Genomic DNA, 18,719 nt, shown 5'->3' with positions numbered 1-18,719 from the left:
TCACATGGTAGTTGAAAATAGAACCCATTTTGGATACAGTTGACATTTTTTTCTACTCTTCTAAGCAAAATAAATTACTGTCTGAAAAGCTAGAAATGAATCTTAGGAGAAAAATTCTTTTCCAGAAGTGGGTTTTTGGTTTTCTGTTGAACCTAATGGTGCAACACAGCACACGTTTCAGAGGGATGCAGTTACTTTTCTCCATTCTTGCCTACATCCATGTCTTGAGCGTCCTCAGATACTCAGCTGCATGTCTTCTGCAGGTATTCAGAAATACTGGTGACTGGAGAGTCATAAGGCTGTTTCATGAGGGTATTTTGGAGGGGTTTTTTGTGTAGGCTTGATGGAGGTGTTGCCTGGCTGAGATGAAATTCTGTAGTGTAATTATGGGTGATACAAATAAGTAGCATCTGATAGCTTGGAATGCTGTAGGGATGCTACTTCTTGTAGTAAAGACATTATCTGTGCCACTAGTGTAGATGTACATTCACAGGACATTTATTTCTGTTCTAGTAATGAGAAATGCATTAAATGTGGTACTCCTTTAGGGTCCTGGCATTGTTGGAGAACAATTTATGAATTCTTTATAAAGGGAGTGTCTGTGTAATCTCTTTTAGTTCATGATGGGGTTTTTGGGGGTGGAAGTTTTAATGTCAAATCCCAGTCCTGTGTTGGCCTTGGGCAGAGCTACACCCAGGAAATTATTCAGTGGGTAGAAATAAGAGGAATGCAAGCAAACCTCTGCTAAGGGTTATATGTAGGAGCTGATAATTCTGATAATTTTGTCTCTACTATGTGTGCAGTGGAAACAGTACAGCTTTTCAATAGGCTGTCCTTGATGGTGAAGTCACTATTTCTGGGGAAAAATAAAAAGCAAAAAGAAAGCTGTACCTCTTAAAACTAAGCCCTGAAGGAAATGCTTCTCTTCTAGGCATACTGCAGCATCCTGATGGAACTGTCCTGAAGCAGCTGCAGCCACCACCTCGTGGTCCCAGGGAGCAGGAGTTCTACAACAAGGTGAGGGTCCCGCAGTGTGGGGGAGGCTGAAATGAGGGCTGTGCTTCCTGGAGAAGTACATCCTTATCCTTGAAGGTGGGAAAGTGCAACCTAAATCCCCTGCCATGCTATCTGTGTGCTCTCTAGAACTCTCTGCTCCTTGCATGTCAGACCTACTTCACTCACAAGATTTAAGCTTGCTTATTTGTTGATAGGATAGCAGACTTTCACAGCATGTAAGATTTTATTGAAAAGCCTTATCTCCTGTCTATGTTTAAAGGGTTGTATGTTTGATCCCAACTTTCTCACATAGCTAAGTCTCTCAAAAGTGCTTACATCTAAATTTAGTATGTTTTTTGCTTCTTCCTAACCTGGTTTACTGCTGGAAGTATTGATTGCTCTGTTCAATGTATTAAAACTCAGCTCCTTTAAAAAGTCAATAAATATCAAACCTCTCAAGTTGTTTTGACTTCAATTGTTATATTTTTCCTATTGCTTATCTTCAGTTTGCTTTATCAGTAACTTTAACAAGTGCAGACCAGGAAAGCTGTTGCTTTCCTGTGAACAGTTTGTAGAGCCTGCTCTGTCCTACCTGCCTGTGACAGTCTGTCATGTGGTTTTTGTGTGTCAGGTTGACATGCCATGCCTTTCCATGGCTTACTAGGTATAAAGAGCTATTAAAGTCTTCATGCTTGGTGTAAGAGGAGTCTTGAGACCCTCTGCTTTTTCTGGTGTTTGTCTTGGATTTTGGTTGGTAGGTTTCTTTTTCCCTAAAAGGGTATTTATTTAAGTTACCAAAAGACTTTGCAGATTTCATGAAAATGTCTCACACAAACAAAGCAAGGTGCTTTAAGTGAACAGGGTGTTTGCATAATAGCATTATTTGGTAATTGTCATGATGGGACAGGACAGCAGTCTTGAGTTACTAGGAGCAGTTAAATGTAAATATTTTTCTGAGTTTTTCTGTGACTCTCATTGAGATGAGGTTAAGAAATATGCCATCCAGCCTGACTGGTAACTTGAGTAGAAGGAGGAAGCTTGAACAGACTCCTTTAGGCACCAGGCTACCTTCTGTGCTGTGAAATCCTCAGGCAGAGGCAGAAACATGCTGTCCCTGCCTAAGGCCTGCAGGTAAGAGGGGTAAGTTCAGGCATTGCTTGCACATGAACTCTTCACATCAGAGACTTGATACTTTTGCCTGTTGAAGCTTAGACTCATGTGACAAGCTGTGAGCAAGACCCTGTGCAGAGTCTTGGAGAAGGGGGTGTCTGTGTCAGTGTGCTTGTTACTGTGCTGTGGAGAAGCCAGGTCTCAATGCTGGTAACTTGCAGAGTAAGCTTCTGTTCTGTCTCCTAAGGCTTTGCTGGGCTGCTTCAAACCCTGATTTCTTTTGGTTATAAGCCCTAAAATAACAGAGAAAGGGAAAGATGCAGACATGATTAGTTGTGTGTGGACTAGGAGGCTTTTTAGTGGGAGGAGGGAAGGAGAGCACGTCCATGTGTGTTGTGGTGGTGAAAGTACAGGAGAAAGGTCTTGGAGATTTGTTGCTCTTCAGTGATGACCTGCTATCATGTTTACTCTCAGGCAAGAGCTGTGTGATGTGGGTTGCAGACATCTAAGCACTAGATATTATCATATAGGATGATAATTGCTCTGGGTTGGGAGGTTCAGGGTAGGGTACAGTTCCACGTGCAGCTTGAGCTGATCCAATAGCTCACTGTTGCCAAAAGGGAAATAAATGCCTTTCTTCCCATTCCTGCCATTTGCCTTGTACCGTGATGGTGCTTTTTGGACATCTGTGAACTAATTTGACCTATTTAAAAGACGGCAAAATTTCCTTGTCTTGGTAGTGTTCTGGCAGTTTAGGGGACTAAGCTGACAAGCAATGGGAACAACAGCAAGGCCAGCCTGCTTCGGTGGCTGAGTTCAGCCCATCTTGTGGGCTATAATGAGAGATATTATCACCTTGGAGAAGGCTGATGAGCCTCCAGAGATGGAGGGAAGGATAATTTTACTGCTCCTTGAGACAGGGAATTGTTTGAAATGAAACAAGTGAAATGAACCTGATGAGTCCCAAGCTCTCCCTCTGTCAGGGCAAAACGGCAGGTTGGTTGGTAAGATCTAAGCAGATGGTTGTCCAGTAGCATATGTGGATTAATTGTGACTCTTGTTTTAAAAAAAATTCTGCTCCTGTTTTTTCATATGTGCTTAGAACTGTTTTGTCAGTGAGTATGTGAGTTATTGCTCCCTTTGCATCCCACCTTATACTAGCATGCATGAAAATTAGTGCCCCAGTACCTGGGTCAGAAACAAGGGGGGAATCTTTCCTTCTGGAACAGCACACCTCCTCGTGGGAAGGTACTGAGAAGCTCTGTAGTTTATGGCAGCAAGAATTGGAGCATGTCTCAGTTTCAGCTGCATGAGTCAGCTGGAGAGCAGCTATGGCAGATCTGAAGCAGAAGTTCTTCCAAGAAGCAGGAAATGGTATTTCAGTGTGCAGCCCTAGCACTTGGCAGCAGAAGGCTGCAGGGAATGTGTCGTGATAGATGATAATGAGGCATTAAGGGACAAGTTTGACTGGAACTCTGATATATTTAATGTGATACCAAGTAGATATTATCTTCTGTTTGGACCAAAAAAGTCTCCTTTTCTGAAACTGCTGGATTTGTTTGCAGCCTGATGAGTGAACATGACAGAGGTAGAAGTCTGTCAGCGAATCAGATGTTTTTTCCCCTGTTATTGATGGCTTTTTTTCTGTTGAGCATGGTGCTAAGTACTTACCAATAGAGCCCAAACAAAATGGGCTTCAATTTTGGAATGGAAACTTGAGGAAGACATGTACTGCAAAATACTAGTGAGTGGTCCAAAACTTGCTCAGAAGCAGGTGGCAGCTGAAGTTTGGAAGAATTTTATAGGTCTCTGTCAAATCTGGAAGATTGCTGATGTAATTCCTACTCAAGCTGCTGTTAAGTTGCCTTTCTGTTTTCTTCGTTCAGTGTTTTACCTTCAGCAGTCAAAAAAAATAGAGGTATTTTTTGTAAGAGATGATTTCACCAATTAAACTTTTGTCTACTAAAGCACTATGTCTCATTCTCTACTGCTAGGGAAAGGGCTTGCCATGTGTTATGAGGGAGGGGAAAACCAGCATGATAAGATTATCATGAATACCTTGTATGATAAAGCAGTAAAACAATGAGCTGTCTGTTAATAGCTTAACTGGTTTGTTAATAGCTTACTGTGCACTGCTTAACTTCTCACTGGAGTGTGACTTTCTAGCTGTAATGTCCACTTGCTGTTGAGTTCTGTAAATCTGAGTAATTATCTAATCAAAATAATAACCTTTTAATTTTGTTTCTGCAAACTCCCTTGCTGTACCTGAGGGCATGAACTCCTTAAAAACATTGCCTGCACAACCATGGAGTGTTGTACTTGGTATTCTGGTACCCTTATCTGTGTGAGAAAAATACCAGTTTTTTAACCTTGAATAGCTACAAAACACTTTGTTTTCAATAGATATGAGCAGCAAGGGAATGAGGCATAAGGGTGATGTTTATTTAAGAGCTATCTGCACTGCTGATCAGTTGTTTCTGTGTAATGGCAATGCTCTGTGTAGGTGGAGGTACTCCAAAGGACTTCTTTTAAAGGGGTTTTGGGAGGCAGCAATATACAGGGATGTGGGAACAGGGAAATAGTGTTGTTTGAAAATGTAGTCTTTCCAATTAGAGAGACTAAATTGGTAAAACACAGTGTGAGCTTATGGTAGGCTGCCTGTGCAAGCATGCTGAGAAATGCCCAGAAGTAGCCTGCTCCTCAGTGTGTTTTGGGATTTGGCTTCAGCCTGATTTATGCCAGGGCTCATTTATGCATGCTGAAATGCTCTGATTTAGTTCAGCAGTGTTGATAGAAGGAGGAAACCTATCAGCACTCCTACAGCGATCTGTTGCACCAGGTGAGTTGAAAAATGTGAGGATAATGTGTTTTGAAAAAGTTACTGTGTGAGGTAATGCAGTGCTCAGCTGGGTGTGGGGCTCCTGTCCCAGCCACAGCAGGCTGTGCCCCGGAGCACTCTGTGCCAGTACAGCTCTGCCTTTGCATTTCAGGGCTCTCCAGCTCGGGGCTTTCCTCAGTTTGTCATGTCAGGAATGCAGCATTGCACAAACTGTTGTCCTGTAGGAGAGGGAGGATGCTGGAATGTCAAGCCTTAAACGGGGCAGCTGCTTTTGTGTGCACTAAAAGGGAGATTGGGCTGCAAGGAGGGGATGCTGCCCGGCTCAGGTGAGACCCCATCTGCAGGGCTGCCTCCAGCTCTGGGGTCCCCAGCACAGTTAGGACTTGGAGCTCTTTGAGTGAGTCCAGAGAAGGCCTCCAAGGTGATGGGAGGGCTGGAACCCCTCTGCTATGAGGAAAGGCTGGGAGAATTGGGGTTGTTCAGCCTGGAGAAGAAAAGGCTCTGAGGGGAGCTCAGAGCCTCTTCCAGTTCCTAAAAGGAGTTCCTAAAGAGAGCCTGGAGAGGGAATTTGGACAAGGGCCTTGAGGAACAAGACCCAGGGAATGGCTTCCCACTGCCAGAGGGCAGGGTTAGATGGGATATTGGGAGGAAATCCTTCCCTTTGAGGGTGGTGAGGCGCTGGTACAGGTTGTCCAGAGAAGCTGTGGCTGCCCCTGGATCCCTGGAAGTGTCCACGGCCAGGTTGGACAGGGCTTGGAGCAGCCTGGGACAGTGGAAGGTGTCCCTGCCCATACCAGGGGGATGGAACACAAGATGGTCTTTAAGGTCCTGTCCAAACCATTCTGTGATTCTATGAAAACTGAGGAAGAGAGAATTTAGAGTTGTTATCTTTGTGAATGTGGTTTCCTATAAGCTGTGTGTTAAGCGTGAAGAGTTGGAGTATTTCTTAATGTTCAGTGGAACCAGAGAAGGTCGCTGAACTGTTTGGAAATGGCTGCTCTGACTTCTGATCTTGGCTTTCGCTCAGTGCTGCTGTAAACCTCTTACTGTGTGTCACTTTTCTGAGCATGGCCTACTGAAGTTTAAAGTTTGCTCGTGGAGCAGCTAATAAGATGGGATTTTATGCTTAATAGATTAATAAATGTTCCTGTAAACTTTTATTAGAATTGCCCTTCAGTTTGCCTGTGGTGCCTGTATGACACTTGGGGGATGTGTAGTACACTTTCCCTCCTCCTGCTACCTGCTGAAAACTGTCCTGGGAAAGCTCCTGCAGCTTGGGCACCTTCCAGTGGTACCTTTTTCTTTCTCCCTGTTGGCTGTACATCAGAATTGTCACAGCTGGTTCTAGTGGTGTTGCCATGCCATGGCTCCAAGTGACTTTACTGCAATGATGTAAAGTTTCCAGGGCTATTGTAACGCAAGTTGTACCCAGATTCTCAGAGAGTTCTGTCCCAGGTGCAAGGGTGATTTTGGGAAGTTGGATTGAAAAGGTGGACAGGGTTCTCCCAGTCCCAGCTCAGCTCTGGTAACTCCTACCTCTGGCCAATGCTTGTGAGCCAAGGGAGATGATTAACTGCACAGCATTGTGAAAAGAGAATTCAGCTAATCACTTGGCTCTTGTGGTTAACAAATCTTCCACCCTGCCTACTTAGTGATGGCTCTGTTAACTGCTGTAGCAGTTCAGGGTTTGAGTCCTGCTGACATTGAATCTGAATGCAAGGAAGTTGTTACCAGTGGAGATAGCAGAAAATGTTTTTCATTCTTGTTATGTATCCTAAAAACAAAGCCAGGATATAGGAGACACAAATAGCTCCAACATGTGAAAGAGATTTACAATGGTTAGGTGAGAGTTAGGCACTTGAAAGCTAGGAAGGAATGGTTTTGTGGTTGCCTACACAATTGTTCTGAAATTTCCTTTGGATGCATTGAAATGCAGTTTCCATAGGGCAATGACCTGTGCTTGTTTTGCTTTCCCTCATAACTCCCTAGCTCATTTTACAGCGTGGTACCAGGCAGGATGGATGTTGTTTGTGCAACTTTTGCTGTCTTTTTTAACAGTCAGTCTTTGAGTTTGTAACCAGGGGGTAATGTGTTAGTGAAACCCAGTTAATATTTCTGCAGCCACAGTTCTTATGCTTCTGGGGTTACAGAGAAGAAATGTTCAGGAATTGTGCCCATTTGGACCATCAGCAGCGATCTTTTCCTTACTGTTTTATTAATTTTGTTCTCAATAACCTGCTGCAGCTCCTGGGCTATGTCTTTTCATTCCTGATCAATGCTTGCTTCTTTTCTTACTAATTTTAATTAGTATTCCAGCAGCTTTAGGCAGTGCAAAAGACTTGTGGTGATTCCCCCCTTCCCCCAATGGCATAAAATGAAGGCAGCAGTTTGAAAGATGGGTTTTGGCCTGAATTTGCACAGAATTGCAAGAACTGAGTCATAAGGCTCAGCTCCCTTTAAGCCTATATAGCATAAATCATGATAAGGCAGCCTGTGTTCCATAAACTGTTCTCTGCTACTGACAGGAAAGGAAAGGGGCTGGGGAGGCAAGGTACGTCTTGTTTCAGGATAAGTTACCCTATTTTGTAAGCTCAGTGGAGTGCTTTTGTACTCTTGATTTAGATGATAATCCTTGGCTGAAAAAGGAGTGGATGATGGCCATTGTGCTGCTGTTGTGTACTAAAATATCCTTATCCTGTGATCACGTCTCTGGCTGAGGTTTTGATTTTCAGTCTTGTATGGACATAAATACAGGATGCCTGCTTTTCTTAACATCTTATTTTGGAGAAGCAATGCCTTGCCCATGCCTTTAATTACTGCTGCATTTGGAGCTGTAGCTCAAAAAGATCTTTGGCTGTGCCTCATTCTGGTACATCTGGATCTGCCACATTGAGATACTGGTACTGAAGTGTCCACATTACCTGTTGGCAAGCACAGTGAGCATGTTCTGATGCAGTTCATTGCTGCCCTCAGCATCTCTCCTCTGCTCAGGAATTGTCTAGAAGGGATCCTCTTTTGCTGGGGAAATGAGCGAACCAGCATGTGAAGTTGCCTCTTAACCATGAGCCTGGGCATTGGTAATAAAAGAAAGGACACAGTAATTCTTACCTAATGAGAAGAAAATGGTTTTTTGATAAAGTTATGAAATACTGGCAGCTGGAATTCAGATATTTTTTCTCATGAGCAGTTGTCTAAGAGAGATGAAGGATGAAGTGGAGCTGTAAGAATCTGCTGAGCTCCTACTACTGCTTTATAAATGATTTTTTTATACTTCACTATTAAATGACCAGACAGTAGAACTTGGAAAATATAGCAGATCTTTGTGGTTCTTGCATTCTGCAGCAAAAACCAGTTTGGAAGAAACCCACCACACAGTAGAAAGTTAACCTAGAAGGATCTGGTGAGTGTCTGTTTCCCATGCTCTTTGAGGATTGTGTATCACAGAATAAACTGCAACTGACTTTAAATCTAGGAAACCTTTTAAAAAGGGAGACAGTAAAAGGCCATTATTGCAATTTGATGCAATTATGGAACTACTGGGTGGAGTTGGGATCAGACTAAGTAGTCTGTAGTCTATGCAAATAAGCAGGAAAAAAATCCAGTTCTCTTAGCAACCTGATTTTGAGGAATATTCCTTACCAAGAGTAGATCTGGTTGGAAATAAAATGAAAATGCATAGTTGTAAAGTGCACAGTATGTTAAATTGAATTAAGGCCCAGCAAAGTGCTGCTGCTCTGCTGGAGGGTCATGCAAGTGCTTTTTCAGCCTGGATCAAATACTGTTTAGACTTTAATTATGAATGTTTTAGAATATGGATCAACTTACTAATACATGTTAGTGTTAGACAGAAAATACTTTCTCATTATAAGTTCATTTAAAAGTAAGATATGGTTGGTGAACTGACAGAATGAGATTGAGGGAAGTGTAGGTTGCCTACTTGAAAGAAAAACAAAATAAATTTAGTCTCCAAAAAGAATTCTAGTTTCCAGATTTAAAAAGAACCCAGACAGGCTTGTAATGTTGTCACTGATGATGTACTTGAGGGAAGGGAGGCCATCCTGGGGAGCCTTGACAGGCTTGAGAAGTGGGCCAACAGCTTGGAATGAGGAGGGATTGAGAGCAGCCCTGGGAGAAGGACTTGGGGATGATGGTTGTTGAAAAAGTTGCCGTGAGCTGGCAGGGAGTGCTCCCTGTGTATTTTCAGTGAAAATGATTGCAATTTCATTAATAGGGCTGCATATTAGATAGTAAATAAAGCAATTTGCTGTGGTAGTATTTAGTGTAACAGCATTCACAGATATTTAACTTCCGAAGTTCTTGTGGTGTGAGATTTTGAATATAAGCAGAGCTGGCTCAATGCCAGTCATTTTTGTGGAAACAGATTCTGTGGACACAACTCAAACCATGATGGTACCACTGCAGGAAAAAGCCAGGGCTGTCTGAGTTGTCGAACAAGCAGATATGAATTGCTAAAATCACAGCTGCTGTTTCAACCTCAGTTTTGTGACCCTTGCCATTGCCTGGTGTAACTGGCTGATGTAAGAGTCTGGAGGGAAATGCAGTGTGTGCTCAGGTAATTAAGGTCTGTGATATAATACATACCCAATGGAAGAGGGAATTAAGACTGCCCTAGCATCTGTAAATCTTGCATTTGCTAATTTAAGTGCATGACTTAGCTGCATTAACTGCTCAAAAAAAGTCTCAAATCCCAGGGTGGACAGTGAATTCTCTGCCTGATGTTGGCAGCTGGCTGTGTAATCCGAGACTCTGCAGGCTGTAGTGCTGCTGCCTTTAGGGACAGTTTATGATAGCTGGCAGCAAAGAAAGGTGATTCTTTAGATTGATATGCCTGCTCTGACACTTAAAGTTTCCTACTCAAATGGCTTTAAAATACATGTTCTTTTAAACTAACTCTTGAATGTACTTTAGAAGGTTCTCTGTAGATTACTTTTCTGTCAAAGTGGTATTTTTTCATCAGGACATTTGAAGACAGATCTGTACTACTAGAACTAGTTTCCTGTTGAAATTTAAGCACTTGTTTTACCCTCCCTCTATCATTTAGGTCATTAGCCACTCTTTAGAAAAAAACTCTGTTGTCTTTTAAATAAGGAAAAGAACATTCCCATTGTCCTGAGCAGCCCCTCTTTGCATTAAAAGCAGATTAATCTGTTACAGGAAACCCCAGAGTGTACTTTGGATTAAAAATTTAGGCATGGTAAATAAGCCTCAGAATGAAAAAGTCCTGCATGACTGGAAATTATGACTTCATGGTGTCTGTTAGAGTATCTGAACTGCCACAGAACATCTCTGGAGCATGTTCCTCCTGTGAGTTAGTGGCTGTAATTTGTAATGGTCATGCTGTGAGCCCTCCAAATGTCAGCATCCTATTTAGTTGCTTTTCTGGGGACATTTTATGTCTCCAGTCGGTGCTATTGGAAGAATGTAGCCTGTGATGTGTAGAAGGGATAACTCCCCAGGCTGAGCTGGCATAGAGTTGTTTTGCATTTCTTGATTTATTGGATAAAGATGTTATATATGCTAACACAGAAATGGCTTGTATTTGTCAGTGTTGGCTGGAGAGATGGACCTCCACTGTTACATTAAAAAAAAAGCACTGTTTCTTGAAGTAAAATTGGAATACTGCTGATGTAAGTAAAAATCTGTTGGTTTATTTATTAAGGTTTTCCTGAGGTGAGCGATAACCTGTATTTTTCAGGAATCTTGCAGCAGTATTGGTAGCAATACCTTTTGGGGCATGAGGTGCATGGTACATTTCCTGTAGCTTTAGGGATGGTTTTATCATGATTACATTTATATTTGGTGTTCTGGGGCTTGCTACCAGGTTGTATGAAATGGGAAGCAATGCCCATGACATGTGTACTGTAGGAAATGAGAAGCAATGCCCATGACATGTGTACTGCTCATGAGGCCCAGTTCTAATGAGCAGAAGTGGTTCTGTCCTGCATAGGAATGAGCATAATTCCTGAAATGTCTGATTTTGTTGCTTTGCCCACACCAAATGACTTCCTCTGATCTTTATTAGTTGAGTGCTTATTCTTGTTTGACATGTGAATACATTACAGGCTAAGATTGAGGTCTATATTAAGGTCAAATAAGTGCCTTTTAAATGTTATGTTACAGTTATGAGGAGAGTTTCTTATTGGTTCTGAGAGCAAGATAACTTCTTGAGAGACAGAAGTAATGCAGTTAGTTCTGTTATGTCAAAGTAGTGATAGTGAAAAATGCATTATTGGGAGTTCTGTCTCCATTTAAAATGTTTTATATCAGGTTATTGAGGAATAGACTACTTGGAAGATACTGCTTCTGGAGCTCTTTCCCCCATTTGGTCTCAACTTTGGGCTATTACACCCCATTATAAATTATCTGAGTATCTTTGTTGTATCCTGCTATTTGAAATACACAGGAACATACTCATAATTACTTGCTAAGTTGCCAAGTTTAATGGCCTAATTTGACTTAGTTTAAAAAGTAAGTCAAGGGTCTGGTCTCTCTTAAAAAAACTCAAGTGGTCTCCTGACATTTCACTTTCTCCCAACCTTTTGCTAATAAATTGAGTTATTATGTTTGCCTATTTTTTCAGTTGCATTCAGTGTTTCTCCTTGCTGTCTGTTGCACTTTTGGTTTCCATTGCTCTGCTCTTGGTCCTGACCTATTTATATGCACTTGCTCCCATGTAAAGAAGTGATGATTTCTGCCTCTCAGATCTCCTCAGACTCATCTGGGAAAAGAGCATTAGTGCTCCTTTAGTGCAGTGGAGTGCCCTATCTTTGATTTAAGGTGCTATGATCATAAGCTACCACAGTAAACAAAAATTGGGTTTGTACTACTTGTATACAGCATGAAGTAATGGCAGCAGTCAGTGCTTGGAGTGCTGGCCCAGAAAGTGCTGCCTGCAGAGCTGTCTGAGCTGTTACCAAAGAGAGCAGGGATCAGGTCTGTGCCTGATCAAGTCTGTGCCTCAGCATCTCCCTGCTGCTCATCTTCCTCTCTCTTCCAGCCTTAGCTTCTTCTTTTCTTCATTAAACGAGTAAGATCAAGCTACATTGCAGTCTGCTGGAGAAAGCACTGTCCTCTGCTGGCACCCCTTGAGGCTCAGTGAGGAAATGTTGCATAAATACACTGATCAAAGGGGCAAACAAAGTTTTTTATCTTAGAGCACAGTGTACCAGCATACCAGCTTATGCTGAAGTGGAGGGAAACTGGACTTAGACATACAATTATGTGTCATCCTCAGTGGTCATGCCAGCTTGTCAAACCATGGCATGTGAAGAGAGGTCAGTGCCCTGTGATGTGACACTGTGGCTTGAAAGGCACACACCCAGCAACTTCTCTGTACTTAAGATAGCAACAGTATTGGCAGAGGGTGTGGTGTTGGGTGTACCCCTGAGTTTTGCAATACACTGTGCACATATTTGTCTACTCTGAGCTTTCAGCATTCAGCCCTTTGCCTTAGTCTCTTTTAAATGGGGCCTGTACCATGAGTTGGTTAAAGGAATGGGTCAAATTCAATACCTTAGCACACAGTCAGCATGGGTGTATCATGCTCTTGATCACTGCCCACTGACAGTGAGGGTGTCAGAACTGTGCCTGGTGCAAGCCCAGGAGAGCCCTGCTTTAGCTGTGGAGAAGTCCCTCTGTTAGAAGCACACTGGTGATTTGAGTTCACCTAGTTTGAGATTTTTGCAGTGAAGCCTAAATTTAGGACAAACTCCCATTAACTAATTTTAACAGTGCTGCTGCATGAGGTGCTGTGTCGAGTTACGGGCACTGGTGAGCAGAGCCAAGGCTTGCCTCCATGCTCTAAAATAGCCTGTGGACTTCAGGTCCATTTTTTTTTCTCCCTAGCTGTATTAACATAACACTACAGGTTTGTATTTTGCATTACCCCCCTCTGTAGCTGCTATTGGCAGGTATCCCCCAGTGTGGTTAAATGTGGCCTGACACAGTGAGCTGAGCCAAGTCTGCAGAGCTGTTAACCCCTGATACTTGTTTTGCCTTGCTGCCAGCTTTGCAGTGGGCTCTGGCTGCACTGCAGTGACAGCAGAACCCTGAGCATGGCAGGTCACTGTGCAGCGCCCTGGCTGTTGCTGGGTGGCCATGGTAGGGCAGAGGGGAAGGACACCACTCTGATGGCAGCACAACTGGGACATCTCTGTGGGGAGTGGGATGAGATGGCTCCTAAATGCAGTGACAGTCATTGTAACCTGTGTGGATATGGATCTTTCAGTCTACAAAGCTTGTGGAAGCATGATACAGGCAATCCCCTATGTCTGCAACTACATCACTGGGTGGGATGGGGGAATCTGTGCAATGGAATGGTTTTGAAACCCTCTTAGCGTGCTGCAAACTGGTAACAGCCATGCAGTTCCACAACAGATAGTATCCAAAGCTTCTTTTAACTGCAGACTTGTTCCTTCGGAATATAAGCCAGCTGCTGGTTCCATACTGTTACTGTTTTTCCTAGAGAAGTTGAAAAAAAATGTTGAAAGCATTAAAAGCGAATGAAAAGAAATATATTTGAATTGTGCATAGTCTCTACAGCATGAATTGTCTTGAGGAAGATGAGAAAATGCTATCTAGTTTGAGCTTCTATACTTTACCTGATATTAATTAAAAAGATTTGGATATATAATACAGTGCAGTCATCCTACACAGTCTTGAATGCAAATGTGAGAACACCTTTTTCAATAGCTAGGCTTTGAAGTTAACAATCACAGTTTAGATTTTTATTTAAGTTAAGCCATAAATTGTGCTTAGGGTTGATGCATCATTGCCACTTGAAAATTTGAAAGAAAGGATTCCACTCATTTATGTTGGATTGTGATAATTATCATCTTCATCTTGTATGTTTTTTGAATGTAAGGTAAATATCTTAGACTTATAAAAACAAATACTGTAAGAAAGTATAATTATGGGACAATTGGAAATTGTCATGGTTTGGCCCCAGCCAGCTGCCAAGTACCATGCAGCTACTTGTTCTCTCCCCCACCAGCAGAAATGAATGTTTAAAATGATCTCTCCAAGCCTCCCTATTTTATTTCAGGTTTATGACTCTGACTGTTGCGACAGAATTCTTCTGGAGCTGCGGGAATATCTGCCAAAATACTTCGGTGTCTGGTCACCACCTACTGCACCAAATGGTACTGTTCTAATTTTATCTCTTAATCCAAACCTCCTGAAAAACATTTCTGGAGACTAATTTTTGGCAGTTTTGAGCGCTTTCGGGTTTTTTTGGACTTGTTTTGGAACCCACTGCCATTCCCTCTAACAGCTGGCTCCAGTTTGCAGTCTTGTGGCTGGATTAGATCTTCGGAGTCTTCCTCCCAGGGTAGATGGGGTGTGGCTGTTTGTACAGCAGAGGTTTCCTGAGTAGCTGGGCCTGATGGACATTGCCCCATTGCTCCTGCTCTGGGTGAGGTTGTGGTGGAGGAGTGGGCTGGTTCTGTGGTCATGTGCAGCCAGGTGATCAAAGGAAGAAGCACTTTGTGGGTGTGGAAGAAAGGAAAGATGGATACTCCTGGGCTGGGGAAGCATTCAGATTGGAATCTGCTGCTGTTTCTCCAGAGCTTGGATCCCATCACTGTGCCTTACCTCCTAAAGCACTTATTTCAGCAGGTGTCATGGTGGGGAGTTCTACTTGCCATCCTCTGTTACTGGTTTGAATGAAACAAAGATCTAGTGTCTTAAAATTTGTGTTTGTATAACATTGGGAGTCAGGAAGAAAAGGGTGGTTTTGGTAGAACAATTGGAAGATTGTGTCTTCAAGAGAAAATAGATATTGTTGTATTAGAAACTAGATTTTTTTCTGGGGGCTTTTCTAATTCACACTGGGGAAATGGAGCTTCTGGAACACACAACAAAGGGATGCCATGGAATCTATTTGAATACATGGGCACCAAACTGGATGCCATGCTCCTTTAAAATAGCTCTGTCTTCTTCTGCTTATGCTATCACTTGATAGCTTGTTTTTCAAAGAAGTAGTAGGACAGTATCCAAAGACATGGTGTAATACCTACAGGAAAAAAGTGAAAGCAAGATTGTGGTAGTACCAGCAGTTTCTTAGCTCAGATTTAGCTTCATGCTTTCCTGTTTGGCACTAACTCAAATATCTCTACAAGAGCTATCTTTTTCCTTCCCTCTTTTTCCTTCCCTCATGACAATTTAATGTGTCATGGAGTTTACTTAATATTCCCTCTCAATTGCAAATAATTTTTTTTCTGTTTGCAGTATGATCTTCAGATGTGAAGATATGTGGTCTAACCAAGAGACAGTAATTCAGCACATAGCTCATTGCTTTGGGGATTCAAAAGCACTGTGCACCATGGAGCTGGGTTTTGGAAGGTCCCATAGGCAATAGGAATAACTGTTTAAAGAAGAGAAACTTTGGGTTTTGTTTGTTTTGCTTCTTGAAAAGGCTGTGCACTATCATGAGTCCTGTTCATAGAAAGCTGTGGCAGCAGTTCAACCAAAACACTGCACTTCCAACTCTGTTATCTGTAGTGCTAATGAGCTTTGTGTAGTCTTGATAGAAATCAAAGTTGCTGCAGATGATGGAGCTTAGCAGAGTGTATGTGTACCTTGTTCCTAAATGTAGATTGAAGATATATTTGTAGGTTTGCTGCAGTCTTGATATTGGAAGCCTGACCTTTCCCTTGGCAATCACTGCTCTGCAGGCTCTGGGATCACAGCTCTGTACAATCCAGTGGTAGTGACTTAAAGTAGTAGAAGTCCCTTTTATTTCTTTTCCTTAAGAAAGTGTTTCTACTTATTAAGTGTAAATGAAATGTTGCTTGTTCCCTTTATCTTGACTGGGACTGGTTTGTTACCTGTCTGTACAACTTTCAAACAAGGCACTTTGTGCCTCTTTAAACTTGAACTAGTTTTGCTTTCTCTCACAATCCCAGTTTAGATCATACTGCAGGAATGAGGTATGATACAATGGTTTTTTGTGTTCAAACTGCATTAAAGCCAAAGAAATACCTTTATGGAGTAGGCTGTACTGGAAAGAAAAGCAGACTTGAAGTTTGTGCCTGGTGACAGGTGGATTTAGAAAGGACATAAAAAGAAGGAGACCAGCGTTGAGGCTGTGTTGGTTATGCCATTCCTGGCAAGGGCTGGAGGTGGGTGCAGCTGTCTGAGAGCTGGCTGGGTACTGACTCCATTTTCTTGTTGAGTTCTGATAGTGAGTGTGGGGGTCATGCTGGTAATGAAAATTTCCATCAGGGTTTAGATACTCCTTTAAATCTTCAGGCACTCCAAGTACTTTCAGGGTATCTTAGTCCAGCCACAGGGCTGTTAGAAATGGATGAAAGGCAGCCTAGGATTCCAAGAGCATCTTCCCCAAAAGGTGTGCCATGAGAAACAAGTGTAGATGGGAGTGGCATAAAAAGAAGCAAAATGAGCTGCACTTGAGCCCCTGAAGGCCAGAACTGAAATGTTCTCTTCATTTTTAAAATCACACAGGAGATCAACAGAATTGCAAAACTAGCCACACAGCTGCAAACCTGCATTTGTATGTGGTTAGTAGTTCTCTTTGTGATATGTTAATGACTTAATAAAAGCTACTCAGGGATTTTATCTGGGCAATAATTTGAATTTGAATGCTAAGTTAATGCATGTTAATTGTATACAATTTTCTAAACAAGAAAGCATTTAGATTTTTATAGCAATAGAATTTGTGGGTGTCAGTGACCATGACTTAGCCTTTATTCAGAGACAAATTTGACTCTTGAATTCATGTGATATAAAGCCTTAAACTCTTCACATTCCTCCACAGGTGCTCAGCAGAAGCTATGTAATTATTTTGCTATGACCCACTGTTAACAAAAGCTTTGTTTTTTTTGACAGATACATATCTAAAACTGGAAGATGTGACCCGTAAGTTTAATAAGCCCTGCATAATGGATGTAAAAATAGGTCAGAAAAGTTATGATCCCTATGCTTCAGCAGAGAAGATACAGCAGCAGGTCAGCAAGTACCCTCTGATGGAAGAGATTGGCTTTTTGGTTCTTGGAATGAGGGTAAGGACTTGTTTTGTCTCCACTTTAAGTTTATGCTCAGGCCTCTTGTCCCACACCAGGTACAGCAGCTGGTTTTCCTGGCAAACAGCAACCCTCTGGAGTTACACATAAATACAGTGTTACCTGAATGTCTTGGTAGTGCTGGTATCACCTGTCCTGTGAAATCGGTTCCAAAGCACTGCCCTGGTTCAAAACAATTATTTTACTTGGCTGTGTCCATTAGGGCAAGCTGTTTGCAACCTGGGCACTCTGTATGTATACAAGAGATGGGCTGGGTATTTAAAACTGAATATAGTTGCAATTAATTCTTCACCATCACAATAGATATTTAAAATTGTTAAGCAGACTTTTGTGTTTATTTTTTTTCAGGCTTATATCAGAGATTTACATACTGAACCAGTCTTTCTAATAATTCAGTAGTGAGCTGTATCCTCCACATTTTTCATCTTTATACTCTGCTTTTAAATAAAAACAGATATTTTTTCTTTTTAGGGAAGAGTAAGTAAGCTCTCAGAGGTGATGCATATAGCCATGAACAGCTGCTTATGTTTTACATTTTAAAAGGTTTTCTATCAGAAGGAAACTTCTTTTGATATTTACACACTCAAGGAACAGCTGTCAGGGGAAGGTTAGTTGGGCATGCAGACATGCCTATTAATTCTTAGTATTCTTAGAAATACTAGGAGTCAGTAGGTGTATATTGGCTACTTTAAAACTTCAATGTAAAGAAAAGCTGTACAGAACATTTATGGCTCAGTAAGAGAAATGTGTTGATGTCACTGAGCTCCTCATGGAATTCAAGAGTACTTTTCTCTGCAATGGTAGGTACAGGAGTAGTTTTCTTTTTGATGTGGGACTTTTGTTTCTCTTCTCATACACAAAGCCAGGGCTCCTCAAGCCATTGCAGCATAAATGGCTGGAGACTTTGATAAGCTTCCCCTTTGCTGTTCAATAGCAGCAGCAGCCAGATTACACCATTGTTCAAGATAATTCTAATGTCTCTGTAATGTTTTGTGCAGAGCTGCCCAGCCTCCCAGCCCTTCACTCTGCCTTGAGATAAGCTGCTATATAAATTACAGTGCTCATGAGTAGTAATTACGTAAGCCTGTGAGCAAGAATGTGGGAGTTAAGTCAAAAAACAGCCAAACAGTTTGGATGGAAAAGGGAGGTTAGAGATTATAGTTTTGGATTTGGTTGATGTCATTATGTAACCTTTCTTATCTCATTTGTAAAACAATGTGCTTCATGTCCTATGTTTCATGACAGTGCAAAAGGAATGATTGATTTCTTCTGTGGTATGCTTGTGACTATTGTTTCTAACCTTGTCACTCATTTGTGCCTTTGTCCTGCTGCAGAATTTTTTTCAATCCCCTAATTCAGACTGGATGTATGATGATGATTCTCCCAAGTAGTGCAGTTTTCCATCCAGTGTTTTAACTAGATGAAATTTGGATTTTTGCCTTTGGCACTCAATTACATGTTGGAGCTTGTTTTCCAAATAGAATTGAAAAGGTTCCTCCTGCCCTCACACAGTACTTGGCAAAGTCTGAATTCGCAAGGCATGTTTTCTGCCTCTTGGTTATGGGGTGTTCTCCATGCTTGCTTTATTTTTGCAACATTCAGGCCATACTATAAAACACTCCTGCACAGATATGTACTGCCTAGAACAGCTCACGTGCTGGATGAAGTTGTTTTGTTCACTGGACCAAACATGATGTAACAAAGAAGTTCAG

The 18,719-nt window shown here is 41.9% G+C and overlaps 1 protein-coding gene across 1 annotated transcript in view; it reads left to right on the top strand.

The window, feature by feature from the left end:
• Positions 1-250: 250 nt before the first annotated feature.
• IPMK (inositol polyphosphate multikinase) overlaps positions 251-18,719 on the top strand; it is a 29,560-nt gene continuing 11,091 nt past the window's right edge. Inside the window, exons 1-4 of the mRNA XM_031060717.1 lie at positions 251-263; positions 875-1,017; positions 14,010-14,106; positions 16,814-16,986. Coding sequence (XP_030916577.1) covers positions 251-263; positions 875-1,017; positions 14,010-14,106; positions 16,814-16,986 — 426 coding nt within the window. The remainder of the gene's footprint in view (positions 264-874; positions 1,018-14,009; positions 14,107-16,813; positions 16,987-18,719) is intronic.

The sequence above is a fragment of the Geospiza fortis genome, unplaced genomic scaffold, assembly GCF_000277835.1.
Source record: "Geospiza fortis unplaced genomic scaffold, GeoFor_1.0 scaffold92, whole genome shotgun sequence".
Lineage (NCBI taxonomy): Eukaryota > Metazoa > Chordata > Aves > Passeriformes > Thraupidae > Geospiza > Geospiza fortis.
Note: the sequence above shows the minus strand (reverse complement) of the source record. Positions and strands in the feature narration are given on the sequence as shown.